Source organism: Onychostruthus taczanowskii, unplaced genomic scaffold, assembly GCF_017590055.1.
Source record: "Onychostruthus taczanowskii isolate IOZ18803 unplaced genomic scaffold, ASM1759005v1 scaffold81, whole genome shotgun sequence".
NCBI classification, from domain to species: Eukaryota; Metazoa; Chordata; class Aves; order Passeriformes; family Passeridae; genus Onychostruthus; species Onychostruthus taczanowskii.
In genome coordinates, this window is record NW_024506002.1 from 476,439 (window position 1) to 492,852 (window position 16,414).

Sequence of the window (16,414 nt, forward strand, 5' to 3'; positions counted from 1 at the left end):
TGTTGCTATGGAGACAGGAGCAGCCGGGGAACAGCTCGATGTCCCTCTCCTCCTGCCCCGAGCCCCCTGTGCGCCCAGCTCGGGACGGAAGAGAGGAAGACGAGGAGGAGGAGGAGGAGGATGCTGCGGGCGCAGTGACACACACTGACACCGCTTCGTGGCTGAGAACTCCGTGTATTTGCTCCAACGATCCTTTGGACCCCATCAACCCAAAAATGCTCCCAGGATCGGGGTCCGGCCGGGCGGGAGGAACCGTAGGTGCGGCAGCTCCGTCCCCGAGCCCACGGCACTGGCGCGTCCCGGGGGGAAACAGCGAATTCTGCAGTCCCTGCGGCCGGGGGCACCGACGAGGGTCACGGACGGACCGAAAACCCTCTGAGGTGCTCTGGCCCGCGGTGGCACCGCCGGCTCCCACTGCCTGGCGAACGGGGGGCGTCCCGGGAGGCGTCCCCGCGGCTGCCGTCCGAGGCCGGGACGGCGCTCTCCGTGCCCCGGTCCCTCCCGGGCCCCCCTCGGTCCCCTCCGCTTCTCCCACCCCGCCCGCCGGACTGCTGCCATGGCAACCGGGACGTCATGAGGGCGCGCTTTGCGGCAGGGCGCGAGGGCTCGGCGCGACACTCGCTGGCGCTTTGCGGCAGTACCGGCGTGCGGAGCCATGGCGGAGGAGGACCCGGCAGCGGCGGCGGCAGGGAGCGGCAGCGAGAGCGAGGAGGGGGTGAGCGGGGCCGGAAGGAGTGCGACGGGCTCTCCGAGCGGCCTCCACCGCTATTTGCGGGGCTCCGGGCGCTCTCCTGGTCGGGATGGGCGCAGCGGAGGGCGGCGTGGCCTGGCCGGGAGTGTGGGGTGGAGGATGTCGGGCCCGGGACCCGGCCGGGCGGTGCCGTGGGGGCACCGGGGAGCACGTGGCAGCGGCCGCGCTCTGCCCGGTTGGGTCTGTGACCACGTGTGCCGTGTGGCAGGAGGATGGCGAGCGGCGGCACCGGCAGCTCCTGGAGGCCATCAGCGCCTTGTCCGGACGGAAGCGGTGAGTGGGGTACGGGCGTGCCGCGTTTAGGCCCGGGGGCTCCTGCAGCAGCCGCGTGGCGAGAGGCTGCACAGGAAGGGGGGCAGGGGAGACGGTTCTCGGCCCCTGCCCTCGGCACCGGCCCCAAATTCTCCAGAGCACCCGGGGGATACGAGGAACCTTTGGGGTTGTTTTCTGTCTCTCTCTGGCAGGCGGAAGCTGGCGGAGCGCTCGGAGGCGAGCGGGCAGGTGTCTGAGTTCAATGTCACCTGCAAAGGTGAGGCAGGGAGCTGGGCAGGGCTCGGGGATCTGGGATGGCGCTGCCCACCGAGAGCCACTGTGAGGGCTGGGACAGCTCCCTCACCTGGCAGTGACACACCTCTGCGTAGGTGCTGGGGAAAAGCTGGTTCTGTCGGAGCTGCTGCAGCCCATTCATCCCAAATCCACGCTGGGCAGTGTGAGGAAGGAGCTGGCCAGAGTGAAGCGGAAGGCGGCGGTGGAGCTGCCACTGAGCAAAGAAGAGGCCAAGAGGGTGAGTGCAGGGAGCCAAGAGGGTCTGAGCTGAGCCCCCAGCACCCCCATGCTCCTCCCTGATACCGGCATCACCTTTCTCTGCCTGTCCTGTTCCCCTCCAGGTGGTGAGGGAGGCTGCCTACGTGACCACCTCGAAGGATGTGGGGAAGTGGCAGCAGGTGGTGCTGCAGAACCGGCGCGCGGAGCAGCTGGTGTTCCCCCTGCGGCAGGACATCGCCACCGTGACCCCTCTGGAGAGAGTCACCTCGGCGTGGAAGGTGGCCACTGGGGCTCACACGGCCGGGGTGGCTCTGGGGTGCGGCCAGGGTGGCTCCAGGATCAGCTGGGGCAGGTCGATGTCTCCTGGCTGTGCTGGGGCAGTGATGGCAGGCTCAGCCTGGCAGTGACGCTGGGCAGGTGCCCGCTGAGCTTGGGAAGGTTAGAAGGGCAGTCTGTGTTCGTCTCACAGAGCAGGTGTGTAAATTCCATCTGGGACAAGCCAGGTAAGCTGTGAGCAGAGGGTTTGGAGCCTGTCCCCTCTCCTCCTTGTAGCCTCTCAGGGCCAGGCACATGGGACTGTCCCTTGGCCACAAGTGCTGAGGCAGAGGTGATTGGTTTGCTGAATCCTGCATGTCTGGAAACGCTCCTTACAAAAGAGGGATGTGTTTGGTTGTGAATGCAAGTTCCTGTGGGGTTGTGCTGCTGGCAGGAATCCACTGCTATCCCTGGGAGTTGTCAGATGCCCAGGTGAGGGAGGGGCAGCCCCTGCTGAACTCCCAACAAACCTGTCACTCACACTGATCTGCCCAAAAGTCCCTTTCTGTTTTGGAGGGACATGGCATTGTGTGGCCTGGAACTCCTGCTCCATGCTTTTTGTGTGGTGCCCCCCGGTCAGAGCTGCCTGGCAGCTGGGGGGCCATTTTTTTAATGTGGGAGGAATTCTACCTGCCCTCACCTGGCCATGTGGCTGGGAGAGTGCCCAAGGGCTGTGGTGTGGGACCCATGAGTGGGGCTATGACCACCCAGTCCCCCAAGGCGGGGATGCTTCTCTGTGCCTTCCACAGACCAATGTGGGGGCACTGAGAATGGATGGGGACATCCATGGGAGCACTGGCCCTTGCACTTCTCCTCATCCTCTTGCCATATCTACTGTCCCAACAGGCCCGAACTCCACTGGAGCAGGAGATCTTTGGATTGCTCCACAAGACACAGCAGCCTGTCACAGACCCGCTGCTGACACCAGAGGAGATGGCCTCAGTGCAGGCCATGAGCTTGGAGGAGGTGAGGCTTCTCTCCGCTGGGCCCTGGCTCTGGGGGCCTCTTCCTTGGCCCCATCCCTCACCCTGTGCTCCCCATCCCTCACCCCGTGCTCCCCATCCCTCACCCCTGCTCCCCATCCCTCACCCCTGCTCCCCATCCCTCACCCCTGCTCCCCATCCCTCACCCCTGCTCCCCATCCCTCACCCCTGCTCCCCATCCCTCACCCCCTGCTCCCCATCCCTCACCCCCTGCTCCCCATCCCTCACCCCGTGCTCCCTGGCAGGCCCGGCGCCGGCGGGCAGAGCTGCAGAAGGCCCGGGCAGTGCAGTCCTACTATGAGGCCAAGGCTCGGCGAGCAAAGCGGATCAAGAGCAAGAAGTGAGGCTGTGCCTGTGCTGGGCTGGGCACGCTGGGGGGCTGGGCAGCCCTGCCCAGCCCCTGAGCCGCCCCTGTGCCGCAGGTACCACCGCGTGCTCAAGAAGAGCCGGAGGCGCCAGGCCCTGAAGGAGTTCGAGCAGCTGCACAAATCCGACCCTGTGGCCGCCTTGGCACGGCTGGAGGAGCTGGAGCAGCTCAGGATGCAGGTGCTGCCTTGGCACCTCTGCCTCACCCCTTTGGAGGGCCCTGCTCCTTGGGGAGCTCTATGTGATGCTTCTCTTCCCCCAGGAGCGGATGAGCCTTAAGCACCAGAACAAGGGAAAATGGGCCCGATCCAGGGCCATTATGGCTAAGTATGACCTCGAGGTGAGATGGAGCCACAGAAGGGTTTGGTGAGAAGGGACCTTAAAGTTCATCGAGTTCCACCCCTCTGCCATGGGCAGGGACACTTTCCATTAGATCACATTGCTCAAGCCCTGGCCCACCTGGCCTTGAACATTTCTGGGGATGGGGCAGCTGCAGCTTCTCTGGGCAATCTCTGCATGGGCTTCCCCACCCTCACAGGAAAGAATTTATTCCCAATATCATAGCTATCCCTGTCTTCTGTCAGTGTGCAGCCATTCCCCCTTGTCCTGTCCCTCCAAGCCACGTTATAAAGTCTCTCTATCACTTATTCTTATAATCCCATATTGGAATGCCATGACAGGGTCTTCAGCGTTGCTTGGGGAAGGGGGGTAGGCTGGGGTGGGCAGGGAAGGTTGGGAATGTTGTCTCTGCCCTGTGTTAGAGCCTCTCGGTGCCTCCCAGGCCCGCAAGGCCATGCAGGAGCAGCTGGCCAGGAACAAGGAGCTGATGCAGAAGGTGCGGGTGGAGCCGCCCGAGGAGGAGCTGTGTGAGGTGCCCGAGGAGGACACCACAGCCTTGCCCACGCCCAGCGGGGCTAATCCCTGGATGCTGGGCAAGCCCAGTGGCCTGGCCCCGGAGCCTGAGGCACAGGAGTGTCCAAGAAATGACACAGTGCCTGGTGCTGTGGAGAACAAGGACGAGATGGAGGAGGAGGAAGAGGAGCTGTCAGAGGAAGAAGCTCTGCTGCAAGACTTCGAGCAGAAGCGACGGGAGCGGACAGGGAGCCCTGAGGGGCACGGCAAAGACCATGGTGAGGAGCTTGAGGCCCAGGGCTGGCTGGGCTGGGAGTGCTCGGGGCTGGACAAAGGAGGGGGGATCTGGGGACAGCTTTTGGGTGATTTCACGCGGCTGTCCTTTCTCTCTGCCCTGTGGAGTGACCATTTCTACCCTCATCATGTAGGTGCTGATGAGACTGACACTGGTGCTGAGCAGCCCAGGGACAGCCCAGTCCCCCCAGGCTGTGCTGAGGAGCTGGGGGACAGCCCAGTCCCCCCAGGCTGTGCTGAGGAGCTGGTGAGTGCAGGGCTGGAGCCTCCCCCTCAGGCCCAGGAACAGCTCCTGCTCTCGGAGCAGCTGCGCCATGTGCAGACCATGGAGGATATGGAGAGTCTGGCCAAGGAGGAGCTTGTGGAAGAGCAGGAGAAGCTGGTAGCCCTGAGTGCTGGGAAGCGAGCACAGCAGCAGGAGGAAGGCAGAGCTGGGGACAGACATACCAAGAAAGCACCAGCCAAGAGGAAGATAATCAACTTGGAGGCTGTGCTGGATGGGAAGCCCCAGGAGATGGTCTGCCCCAGCCTGCCTGTGGTCCTGGAGGAGGAGGTAAGCAGGACGTGGCTCTCCCATGCTCCCCAGTACCAAAACACCCAACCAGTAATGCCCAAACCTTGAAGTCCCAGTAATCCCAAATCCTCTCGTGGTAACCCTAAACTCCCTTCCAGTAACCCCAAACCTCCTCTTAATAACTCCTAGTAACCCCAAACTAGTAACTCTAAACCTCCTCCCAGTAATTAGAAGCCCCAAGCTAGTAACTCCCAGTACTCCCAAACCCCCTTACAGTAACCCCAAACCCCTTCCAGTAATGCCCAGTAACTTTTACCCTCTTGCCACTCTCCCCAGTACCCACAAACCCTCTCCCAGTGCCTCCCAATTTGTCCCATCTCTCCCAATTCCCCCAGTAAGCGTTAAACCCAGTGTCTTGTCCTCGTGCAGGAGGGTGGCATCGAGCAGCGTGGGATGATCACGGAGGCCTTTGCTGGGGATGATGTGGTTGCTGACTTCCGCCGGGAGAAGCGCAAGGCAGAGGAGGCGGTGAAGCCGCAGCTGGTGAACCTGGTGCTGCCAGGCTGGGGCGAGTGGGGCGGCACAGGCCTGAAACCCAGCGCCAGGAAGGTCAAGAGGTGAGTGGGGGAGAGCTCAGGGTTGTGCCCAGCCCCATGCCAGCCCTGACCCCTCACTTGCCCACAGGTTCCTGATCAAGCCGCCACCGGCGCCTCCACGGAAGGACCAGCACCTGCCCCATGTCATCATGAGCGAGAAGCGCAACATCCACGCAGCAGCACATCAGGTGGGGCACACCTGGTCTCCATGGGAGCTCCATGAGAGCACCTGGGCAAGCCTGGGGCGTTCCTGTGATCCGTTCCCAAAACGTCCGCAATCCCTGCCTGTCATCCCTGCCCAATGCTTAGCTCAGGAGGAGGGATGTACAGGGCTGCTCCCTTGGTGGTGATGGTTGTTCCAGCCCTCTTGGGCTCTGCTGGCAGCGGAAAGGGAAGCAGAGTGTGAGTGGGTCCTGGACAAGTGAGAAGCAGTGAGCATTGGGAGCAGCATGGGCTGGAAAAGCTGGGCTGGATGGCTGGGGCCATTACCCCTGTGGTGTCCCCACAGGTCAGCGAGCTGCCCTTCCCCTTTGAGCGGCACCAGCAGTTCGAGCAGAGCATGCGGACGCCCGTGGGCCCCACGTGGAACACTCAGCGTGCCTTCCAGAAGCTGACAGCCCCCCGAGTCATCACCCGCCCCGGCCACATCATCCAGCCCATCTCGGCCGAGGACGTCCCCGACACGGCCCCCGGCAGCGGGGCCAGGCTTGGGGGGGAGGCCATGCCCCGGAGGAATGCTGTGTCCAGGGGGAAGGCTGTGTCCAGGGGGAAGGCTGTGCCCGGGAAGAAGGCTGTGTCCAGGGAGAAGGCTGTGCCTGGGAAGAAGGCTGTGTCCAGGGGAAAGGCTGTGTCCAGGGGAAAGGCTGTGCCCGGGAAGAAGGTGCAGCCCTGACACTGCAGAGCATGGTAGCTCTGTGTCTGCAGCCTGGGGGCTCACACTGGAGTGAGCGGAGGAGCAGCAGCTCCTGGTTCTGTCCAGTTCCTTCTACCTCTTTCTCTGCAATAAAACCCAGGGCTGCCCTTCCTGTGCTGGCTGCATGGCTGCCTTGGCAGTGTCCAGGGCTAGGCTGGGCCCTCCATCCTGTCCCTGGGGTCCATGCAGGGTCGGGTGCTTTGGCTGAGTTGAAAATGAGCTTGGTCAGGATCTCATAGTGGAGCACGTCTAGGAGCATGGTGAGAGACTGGAATAGCTGCGAACATCCTGTCCTTTTGTCTTTTACATCCACATTTTTGTACCTATATAGATCTTTAAATGTTGGCCAAAGGGGCTTTCTCCCCACCTTGTCATGCTGAGCCTGGCCTCGGGGGTGTTTCTCAGATCCACCTGCACTCCCAAAGTACCTACTCTAATAGCCCTAATAAACCTGATCACCTGGAAATGGCTGTCAGGTGCTTCTGCTGCTCTGCACGTGCTGGGAGCTGGCTCTGTCCACAGGCAGCCCCCACTCCTGCTGCCCACCTCCAGGCCCATGCTCTGTGCCCAGCCAGCCCTTGGAGTGTGACAGTGAGGTGCCTCTCAGGGCATTCAGTATAGGTGGAGGGATGTGCCAGAGCCTTACAGACTGGGCACAGATCCCTGGGAGGGCAGGGATCCCTCCAGGCCTCTCCCCTCACTTACAACGTGGCCTATGCTCAGCGCTAGTTGGAGAAACACTTCCCGGCCCCAGCGCAGGAGCCGGAGCTGCTGCTGATCCCAGGAAACATGTCCCTCGTGTCAAGGACGCCTCCTCCCACCTTGGCACTGCAGCCCGCCCCGGGCACGGCCTGTCCCCAGGGTCACCCTTTTCCTTTGCAGCTCGGTCAGACCAGGAAACGGGGGTCGTTCCGTGGGGTCGGGGCGCAGGCACCCTCCGTGCAGACTGCGGGTATCCCTGGCTGCCGCAGGCTCCTTCCTAGGCTGGGACGGGACTGGGAGCTGACGTGGGGCAGGTGCGGCAGCTTTGCCGGGGACCCATCCCGAGTGCCTCTGGCCCCTGCAGCACCCGGGGCCGGGCAGTCAGAGGGCGCTGGCCCGTGATGGGGCCACGGTTGTGTTGCTTGGGGAAAAGAAAAAAAAAAAAGGAAAGGAAGCGGAGAGCAGTTCCGTGCCGTGACGCCGAGAGCCCCTCGCGAGGCTGGTGGCCCCAGCAGAGCCTGCATCCCTTTGCCATGGGAAACCTTCACCCCGGAGATGTCGTGAAGGGCAAGGGGGGTCGTGTTTGTTTTTGTAAAAGGTGAAGCGCCCTGAAGAGGGGGAGGCAGCATCCCCTGCCAGCCCCTCCACCTGCCGGCAGTCCCCCAGAGCCGCCCCCAGCCCCCGGCGACTGAGGCCAGGAGATCTCTGCGGCACCGCTGTCCCCGTCCCTCTTGCAGGGAGCCTCCCTCGCCTGCCCTGGCCAATGGCTCTGCCTTCCTCCTCCCCAGCCTGGACAGTGTTTGGCTGGACACGATGGGCTGTCCCAGCACCCAGCCCACCTCCTCAGCTCCAGACCCGGGATGCTGAGGGTAGCCGGGCTGGGAACGGTCCGGGGGACCTGTTACAGCAGAGCTGGTTCGGGCTCAGCAGGACCTGCGGGGTGCTGTCCTGCTGTTTGCCTCTCTGCAGGGAGGGGGAACCCCCCCACGTGCTTTCAGCCCCCGAATTTGGCCCACCCCACAGCAAAGGATGCTGCTGCCGCGCGTGGTGTCACCTGTGTCCCTGAAGAGGGGAGCACTGCCCCGCGAAGTCTGGCCCTGCCCCAGCCTGAACTGGGACCTCCCCAGTTCCGATGCGATGCTCCCTCCAGGGCCGGGAAGATGGTGGGCAGCGCTCAGGTGCAGATCCTGCAGAGGACCGAGGCCGGCAGGTGTAACACCAGCTCAGACCTGGAGCAAGCAGGTCTGCAGCTGTCACAAGCTGGATCACCTGGAGCAGCGACAAGACCTGCCGAGGTGCAGATCCCTGTATGGATCCCTGCCTCACACAGAGCTGGTGGGTCTGGCAGCCTGAGTGGGGGTGATGCTCAGCCTGAGAGGGAACAGCTGTTGCCACACATCTGGATCTGCCTCTTCCTGTGAGGAACGGCAGCACTGGACTGGACTGGACTGGCTTGAACTGAGGCTTCCAGTACCCAGAGATGCTTCAAATATAAACAGGGACAACATTAGCATGAGCTGCTGGGTTGTGCAGGAGGGAGCCTGGTGTGGGGTGACCACTGGTACTGACATCCCCGCCCCTCCAGGCTCCTGCTACAGCACAGGCTCCTCTGGAGCCCCCACATCGAGGCAACACTTGGCCCTCTGACTTCTCTGCAGAAATGGATTTACTGGGCATAGGAGCTTGGGGTTTTTCAATAAATAAGCCGTTCCAGGTCTGCCGCAGGAAAGGGGTACGCCAGGGATGCCCACTTGCAGCCTCCCAGGTCAGCGGGGAAGGGGGTGAGAGCCCTTTCCAACGGGCCGGGGAACCTGGCACGGCTGCGGGCTGGGGTGGCTCCTCGCGGGGACTTCCCCAGCCTGATCGTCGTTCTCCCCGTGACAGCAGGGCCGGCCGCAGGCTGCCACACAGGGTGCGAGTCGAGGAGAACCCGGACAAAGCCCTGTTGTCTCCGGCCACCGCGTGGGCCACGGGAGCCAAGGTGCCGCGGTGCGAACACGCAGCCCTCCCTCGGCAGCCTGAGCGCCGCGTCCCCCGAGAGCCGCGAGCGGCTGCGGTTGCTCTTACTGGCCTACTTTCCGGGCTACGTCAAAGCCGGGCTTACGGAGCCGGGAGCCGCGGCAAGGGCGGCCGAGCTGCTCCCGGTGCCAGCGGGGAGCGGGGGCTAATCCGGGCCCGGGGCCGCCCGGCCTGGCTGGCACACGGGCGGCGGGGCAGGGCCGAGCACGGCCACCGCGAGGTGCCCCGGGACAGGGACCTGCCCCGAGCAAGGGCCGCTCCAGCGCCGGGGCGCTGCCGGCGCAGCCGGGCTCCTGCACCCGGCGTCCCGGGAGGCCAGTGGGAGCGGGATGGAGTAAAAGGCAGATTTAAAATCAACAAACAAAAGGCTTTTGGTCGCTGTTTTTTGGGGACGTTGGGGTTTGGGTTTTGGTTTTTTTTTTGGTTTTTTTTTTTTTTTGTTGGGTTTTTTTGTTTTTGTTTGTTTGTTTGTTTTTTTAGGGGGGGGTAGTTTGTTTTTGGTTTTGTTTTTTGGTGGGTTTTTGTTTGTTTGTTTGTTTCTTTTTTGTTATCTTTTTTAAAATGCAGGCTATAAATAACCTGTAAAATATTTCGTCTGGGCTGTTTCTGCAGCTGAAATCTTGTCCCTCTAGCTTCCCAGGCTCAGGATGTGAATGCGAGCACTGGGGCCGTCATGGAGCACCCCTGGATCCCTGGGGTGGATCCCTGCGGTCCTGTACCTTTGCCCACTGGGATCCGGGAATTTCCGTGTCCCTGAACACCTCCAGCCCCCATGGGCTGGAAACGGTCCTCCCCAGAATGGGCCCGAGCTCCACTCCCCGGGGTGCGAGAAGGGCTGAGCACCGCCCCCCGAGCGCACGGAGACGAGAGGCTCAGCCTGGCACACTGCGGGACAAACAGGACAGGGGAGGCGAGTCTGGGATTGGAACGTTAGGCTCAGAAATGCTCTCCCCAACATGTCCCGTGCCGGGGACAGGGGCGGTCCTGCTCCCCGAGTCTCTCAGCCTCCATCGCCCCGCACCCGGAGCGCGCTAACACTCCGTTCCTCCCGCCGCGGTACCCGGTGCCCGGCGCATCCCGGCCGCATCCGGGCGCCGCAGCGGTTTCCGTGGAGATGGCATCTCCCAAGCCCGCACCGCCCGAGCCGAGGGTTTCCATGGAGATGCCGTATCCAACACGGCACAACCTGAGCCGGAGATTCTGCCGAGATGCTGTAGTCGGGACCCTCACACCTCAGGGGGTCATTCCTGGGGACGTGGGTGGCTGGGGCCCTCTGTGGCTCGGGGGTGCCTGTGGTGTTACCCACTGCTCCTCACACCAGTTCGGTGACAGCGCTGGGACACCAATACCTGCGGCTGTGAACATCCTGGGGGAGCTGTCGCCAGCCTTGTCACCCTCCAGAGTGGGAACCCACTCACTCGGGCTGTGTTGTCACATTCTGTCAGGGTCTCCAGGAGATGGTGGGTCCCTGCCTGTACCCAGCTGCCTGGAGAGGAAAGGGGGAAATCCTCGTGTCCCCTGATGACTTTGTCCCAGCTGCCACCCTGCAGCTCCCACAGTGACACATCAGGGTGGGATGTCAGTGGCACCAGGTGGGAAGCAAGCACCGGGCTGCACTCCTGCACAGGGGATGAGGTACCCAGACCCAAACCAGCAGCATCCCAGAGCTGGGGGACACCTGGTTGAGTTCCAGCACAGTCAGTGAACCAAAAACTTCCTGGGGGGAATGTGAAGGGCCTCAAAGGGCAGGACTGAGGCCAAGCTGAAGGGTGAGCAGAGGCAGATGTCCTCCTGGCAGGCAGCTGTGTGTACGTGTGCCCTGGCCAGCTTCATTTGAGCACAGCTGCCGCAGAGGTGGCACCTTCCGTTCTGCACACGGCAGAGCTCTGGCAAGCCCCAAGCTCCCATGGCAGAGATGGGGGGAGAAGCACAGGAATGCCCCTGGGGCACACACTGGGACACGCTGGGACGCACTCCTGCCCACTCGGCGCCTGTGGGAGATGTGGGTCTGGTTCAGCCCCCATGTCCCTCCTTGCCTCAGCCCACTCCATGCTCCTGCTCCACCTCTGCTCCCAACTGGACCTTCCTTGGCCACCCTTGTCCTGCCCAAGCCAAGGCCATCTGGAGCCTCCATGGGGGCTTCTCAGCTGGCAGAGCAGCAGCAGCCAGGAGCCTGGGAATGATGCCTGAGGCCAGGCATTGCTAGCCATTCCAGCCTCCAACTCCTGGGGGGCCTCAATCCCCCACACAGCCTGGCCACTGCCATGACTGCCAGCAGCACTTCCAGCATCCCCAAGCACAGGCTGTCAGATGCAGCACTGCAATCAGAGCCCAGCTCTTTGTCTGCTGTTATAATTAGGAGCAGCCCCCCCCCCCAGAGGCCTGACCTGGGAAGATCAGGGCTGGGGGACAGACACTAAAGGAGCTGGAATTTGGAATGGCAGCCTGGGAGCAGGGGCAGGCCCTGTTCTGCCCACAGCCAGCTACTCTCCAGAGCCTCATGCTGCATTGAAAAGGGCTGGAGTGGAGCCAGAGCTCTGTGCAGTCACCCCTCTCACCCCTGCTAGCCCTGCAAGGCTCCTCACCTGATTTCTGAGCTCCCCTGGCACCCCAACCTCTGCTCACCCACTGTATTCTCCTCCCCTCCATCACTTTGCCCTTGCCCTGACTGCCAGCTATTCTCTTGGCTCCCAGGCAGAACATGGTTCCTCCCTGCTTTGTCCTGGCGATCCCACATTCTCACCCGTCAGCGGTGCTCTCCCAGCCCAGGGCTTCTCCTGGGATGTGGAGGAGGAGGAGGAGGGCAGCAGAGACAGTATGTGCCTGCTGACTCCTGTCTGTGCTGCTCACCACGGGCAATGCACACTTCTCCAGCCAGCACGGAGGCCTGGAGTGGATAAGGAGGAAGAGGCCAATCCCAAACTCCCTTGGATGGTCCAAGAGGAAGCCACCCAAAATCTCAATCCATGAAATTCACTTCCCGAGGCAGGAGCAGCCTTGTTTTGGCCCCAGCAGCTGGGTTCAAAATGTCAGCCTCTGAGCTCATAACAGATCCAGTTTCTCACGCAGGAGGTGGGACTCTGTCCCGTGTCCCTCTTGAGCGCCGTGTCCCCTGGGGAGCACGGGGAAGAGGGGCTGCACAGCAGGACAGCAGGCAGCAGCCTGGCCTGTCATGTGCCCCACAGCACTTGCGGCCTCCCTGCCCACCATTCCCTGTCCCCGACTGCCAGCAGGGAGGACAAGGCAGCCACTCTGACACTGTCACCTTCTATCTGCACTGCCACCCATGCTACCAGTGTTTGTTGTCGGAGTGGGACAGCCCATGGAATGTGGGAGGACAAGGGCTACAGGTAGAGGTGACACCTCTCCACAATGTCACTGCACCAGCCAAACCCAGGTGAGCTCTGCCCACCTCAGAAGGAGCAGCATGGAGGTTCCTTCTTCAGAAAAGTGCCAAGAAACTCAGTGAGAAATCTCCAGACCCCACAGAAATGGACACACTGTTCCTCCCAATGGGACACCCATCCCCTGGCTCTGCAGTCACAGCCCCACCTTCCCAGCGGAAGCTGAGGTGTCCAGGGCTGGTTCTGCCCTGGACATGGAGGTGACATGGAGCACATGGGGCATCACCTCATCCCTCTTCTTCTGGTGCCAGGAACTACAAGCCACCTTTGCTGCCACCAGCTGCCACCACCCTGCCAGAGGAGAAGGCTCCATGATCCCAACTCATTCAGAGACGCCTGCCAGCCTGGCTGCTCAACCATGGCTGGGGCTAACGTGATTCCCAGAAGGGTCAGGGTCTCCCCACAGCAGCCTGGCAGGAGCAGAGTGTGCCATGCCCAGCTGGTTGTGTCAACCAACATGTTCTGCTTTCTGGTCAGGGAGGGGGCAATGATTCTGCCCAAAAAACAGTGGGGAGAGGAGAAATCAATAATAAAAGGACACAAAATGCAGCAGTAATGACAAAAGCAACAGCAACAGTACTGCAGGCCGGGTCAGAGCTGAGTGCTCGAGCCCTGGTGGCCCAGGGGAGCGGAGGAGGCAGGGGACACACACACGTCAGGGGCTGCCCTGAGCTCTCGGCGGGCTCACAGCTGCCCTTGGACCTGTGGAGCTTGGCAGAAGTCCTGCTGCCCAGGAAGGTGGTGTGGAGGAAATGCTGAGGTGAGGCAGCAGCTGGGGCTGCCCACAGCTGGGAGGTCCTGGGGGATGTGTCCCCAGGATGGAGGGGAGGTAAAGGAGCCCCCAGCTCCCCCTGCAGCACGAGGCCTGGCTTGATTCCCTTGAGGAATCCCGATGAGGGTCCTTTTATCGTATTTTCACTATGACAGATCATTCCCATTGGCATTTCTTCAAGTTAGTCCATGGCTGGTGCCTGATTACCTCCACTACCTCATGGAGAATGCCCCTGATTTCCCAGACCTTTCCATTTCCCTAGAACAAGAGAGCCACAGAATTTTTCACCACCACCTTCTAAAGTCCTTTGGTGCAAATTATCCCATCCTGAAGATTTTAAAGGTTCTAATTAAATGAGGTGGGAGCAATGGCATGTCAAAGGATGCGATGACGGGATGCAGAGTTCTCCCAGTCAGCATCATGCAACCCTGGGTGCAATTCCTGCAGGGATGGGGTGAGGCAGCTGCAGGATGAGGCTGTTACTCAAACTGTCTGTTTTAAATTGCACCAGGATGCAAATAAGGCAGGTCTTTATGAACCTGGGGTCATGTGCCTGTCTCAGGCTGCGCCAGCCTGGCTTTCTGACCATCACCCAGCCTGAAATGCCCTCTTGGAGCACTTCTTTTACCCACAGTCTAACTGGAGGCAACAGTGGGAAAAGGTTCAATATAATGTGGAGAAGTGGAGTAATTCCCATCTGCAGGAAGAGCTTCCTCCCTCATGGCCTTCCTCGGTGAAGCCCTGGCTCTCTGCCTTCCCACGGTTCTGGCAGCCCCGTGTTTCACCCTGCCACCCCTCTCAGTGCTGTCTACAATTCCTGAATCTCATGCCCCACAAGCTCAGCACTCTTCTGCCCACAGATGCCTGCCCCAAACTGCTCTCCAAGCCCCCACAGCCCCAAAAGGGGGACAGGCCATCTCCTGCCCCAGGCTGCTGTGGCCTTTTCTGCAAAAAATAGAGCTCAGTCTCTGGGTAAGATGTTTTTCCCTCTCCTTAGGCACTGAAAAGGTTTGGGGCAGAGGCTGGAGAGGACTCTCCCGGCAGGTGACACCAGGGGGTGGCTGCCAATCCAGATGTGCCATCTGGGGCTGGCCACACCCTGGAGCCCATGCCCACCTCCTGGAGGCCCCGGCCATGGCAACGCTGAACCAAGAAGAGACTTCGCCGTCGGATGGACCTAACCGGGGGAGCAAATGGGTCCTGCAGCGGTGAGGGCAGCACGGACCCCATGGAGATCAGCAACGGGGCCCACAGGGGTCCGAGCAGCACGCCACGGGCGCGGGACAGTGACATCCTCCAGCCCCCGCTCGGCGCCCACGCAGGATCGCGGCCGCGGTCACCGCAGCACCGCCCCGGTGCGAGCCCACCCCGCAGCCCTGCGGGACCCGGCCCCGGGGAGCCCCTGGCCCCTGGCCGCCCCCGGGGCCGCTCCATGCCGGAGCGCGGTGCCACCGCACGGGGACGGGGGACACCGTGGCGGCATCGCGCCCCCCGCCCCGGGACCAGCCGGTCCTGTCCGTCCCCGTGCAGCCCCCGCGCCGCGGGCGGGGGGGGCGAGTCCCGCCCTCCCCTCCGGGTCGTGCAGGAGCAGGGACCCCCGCGGCCCCCCCAGCTGCCGGTACGCGGGGGCCGGGCGGAGGGGGGCGGCGGGGCCAGGGCGAGGGTGCGGCGGCCTCCGGGCCTGCGGGCCCCAGTGCCGCGGGCGGGGACCGGTGACAAACTTGCGGCCGCCGCACCGTGCCGTGCCGCTCGATGTCCCGCATGGCGCGGGGGAGGCGCCTCGACCCCCGCCCCGCAGCGCTGCGCGCCCCGCGGGATAACGAGCCGGAGGGGGGAGCGGGCCCGGGGGGTCACCCAGCGGCAGCGTCGCAGGGGTGGGGGCCACACGCCCACCTGGGCTGGGCAGGCGGGTCCGCGTTCTCTCAACCGGCCGGCCTCGCTGCGCCCGGAGACACCCACCCTCCCACGGCCGCGCCCGGCGGTGGGCACCGGGCGGGGGGTACGGGGCGGAGGGCAACGGGGCGGGGGGCAGCGGGGCGTCGGGGACCGGGGCTGAGGACTCTAGGGCTGGGGACATCGGGACTGCGGGCAACGGGGCTGCGTGCGCCGCGCTCGCCGCGCGCTGCCCGTCCGGCTCTGCCCGCTGTCGGGCGCCCGGCGCTGCCCGGGCGTGGAGCGAGCGCCCGCCCCCGCTGCCGCCTCCTCCTCCATCCTTCTCCTCCCCCCGGTGCGGAGCGAGCGTCGCTCCCCGGTGCGGGAGCCGGTGCCCCGGCGCGGGGTCGGGCGGGCGTGTGTGTTTGCGGGGCGTGTGTGCGTTGAGCTCTCCCCGTGCCGAGCCACTCCGCTCCGTGCCGTGCCGAACCCCGGGCGCGGCGGCCTCCCGACCCCCGCCCCTCCCGGGGCCGCGCCGGGCGCGGAGCCCCCTCCCTCCCTCCCCGCGCTCCCTCCTTCGTTCCCTCCCCGCGCCCGCCCGTTCCCTCTCCGGACCGGCCCCCCCGCGCGGGCCGGGGCGCGCGGCACGCCGGGACCCGCAGTCCGCGCGGCGGCTCGGCCCCAGGTGCGTACCCACCGCCCCGCGCCGCCCCGCGCTGGACCCCGGCCCCCGCTGCCCGGGCACCCCGGGCCCGCGCCGCCCCGCACCCACGGCACACGGGGGCAAGCGGAGGGGAGCGGGTGGCCCGACCCCCCCTCCGGCCGTCCGGACGGGATCTCCATGGAAACGGTCCCGGGACACCCCCGGGGGCGGCGGTGGGGCGTCGCGGGGGGGGTGTGCGGGCTGGGGGGACCGGCGACGTCCTGCGGCGGGACAGCGGCGGGGGCGCGGCGGGCACTGACAGCGCCGCCGCTGTGCCCGGGTCGGTTCGGCTGCGGGTGCCGGCCGGCGGGGTGCCGGGCGGTGGCGGAAGAGCCCTCCCCGGGGGCAGCGCGGCCGCCGCCACCTCCATGTCCGGGGCTGCCCCGGTGCGGCAGCGCGGGGGCCCGGCCGCGGCTGCCGGGGCTGCGGGACGCTCCGCCGGGGAGCGGCCCCGGGGGCAACTGTTGAGCCGGGGGCTGCGGGAGCGGGCGCGGGGCAGCACGGCAGGGCCTAGCCCCCGGCAAGGCTGCGGGGCGCGGGGCGAAGCCCCCGGAGCGGCCGCGAGGCCGCCGTGTCCCGGGCTGCCCGCCCCG

General features: G+C 64.1%; 2 protein-coding genes across 3 annotated transcripts in view; one reads left to right on the forward strand and one right to left on the reverse strand.

Annotated features, from left to right (window-relative positions):
- The first annotated feature begins 639 nt into the window (after positions 1-639).
- On the forward strand, positions 640-6,456 carry UTP14A (UTP14A small subunit processome component). Of its 2 annotated transcripts, XM_041424398.1 has the most exons (14): positions 640-715; positions 960-1,024; positions 1,216-1,280; positions 1,393-1,535; positions 1,639-1,794; positions 2,678-2,797; positions 3,060-3,154; positions 3,237-3,360; positions 3,443-3,520; positions 3,962-4,310; positions 4,461-4,879; positions 5,270-5,457; positions 5,525-5,624; positions 5,945-6,456. In XM_041424398.1, exons 1-14 carry the CDS (start codon positions 656-658, stop codon positions 6,326-6,328), a joined length of 2,346 nt encoding a protein of 781 aa, XP_041280332.1. In that variant the 5' UTR covers positions 640-655; the 3' UTR covers positions 6,329-6,456. The 2 variants fall into 2 exon arrangements, with proteins under 2 accessions (XP_041280332.1, XP_041280331.1); XM_041424397.1 differs by having other exon boundaries at positions 3,962-4,879.
- Positions 6,457-14,582: 8,126 nt separating this feature from the next.
- Positions 14,583-16,414, reverse strand: part of LOC121346462 (basic proline-rich protein-like) — a 2,204-nt gene continuing 372 nt past the window's right edge. Inside the window, exons 2-3 of the mRNA XM_041424311.1 lie at positions 16,098-16,297; positions 14,583-16,042 (exon numbers count right to left, since the gene is read on the reverse strand). Of these exons, the coding sequence (XP_041280245.1) occupies positions 14,583-16,042; positions 16,098-16,297 (1,660 nt within the window). The remainder of the gene's footprint in view (positions 16,043-16,097; positions 16,298-16,414) is intronic.

Excerpts from the sequence above, each read along its gene's own strand:
- UTP14A (XM_041424397.1), top strand. The coding sequence starts at position 656 with ATGGCGGAGGAGGACCCGGCAGCGGCGGCGGCAGGGAGCGGCAGCGAG. Across the intron at positions 2,798-3,059 it reads AGGCCATGAGCTTGGAGGAG|GCCCGGCGCCGGCGGGCAGA; the intron begins GTGAGGCTTCTC and ends GCTCCCTGGCAG. Across the intron at positions 5,458-5,524 it reads AGCGCCAGGAAGGTCAAGAG|GTTCCTGATCAAGCCGCCAC; the intron begins GTGAGTGGGGGA and ends ACTTGCCCACAG.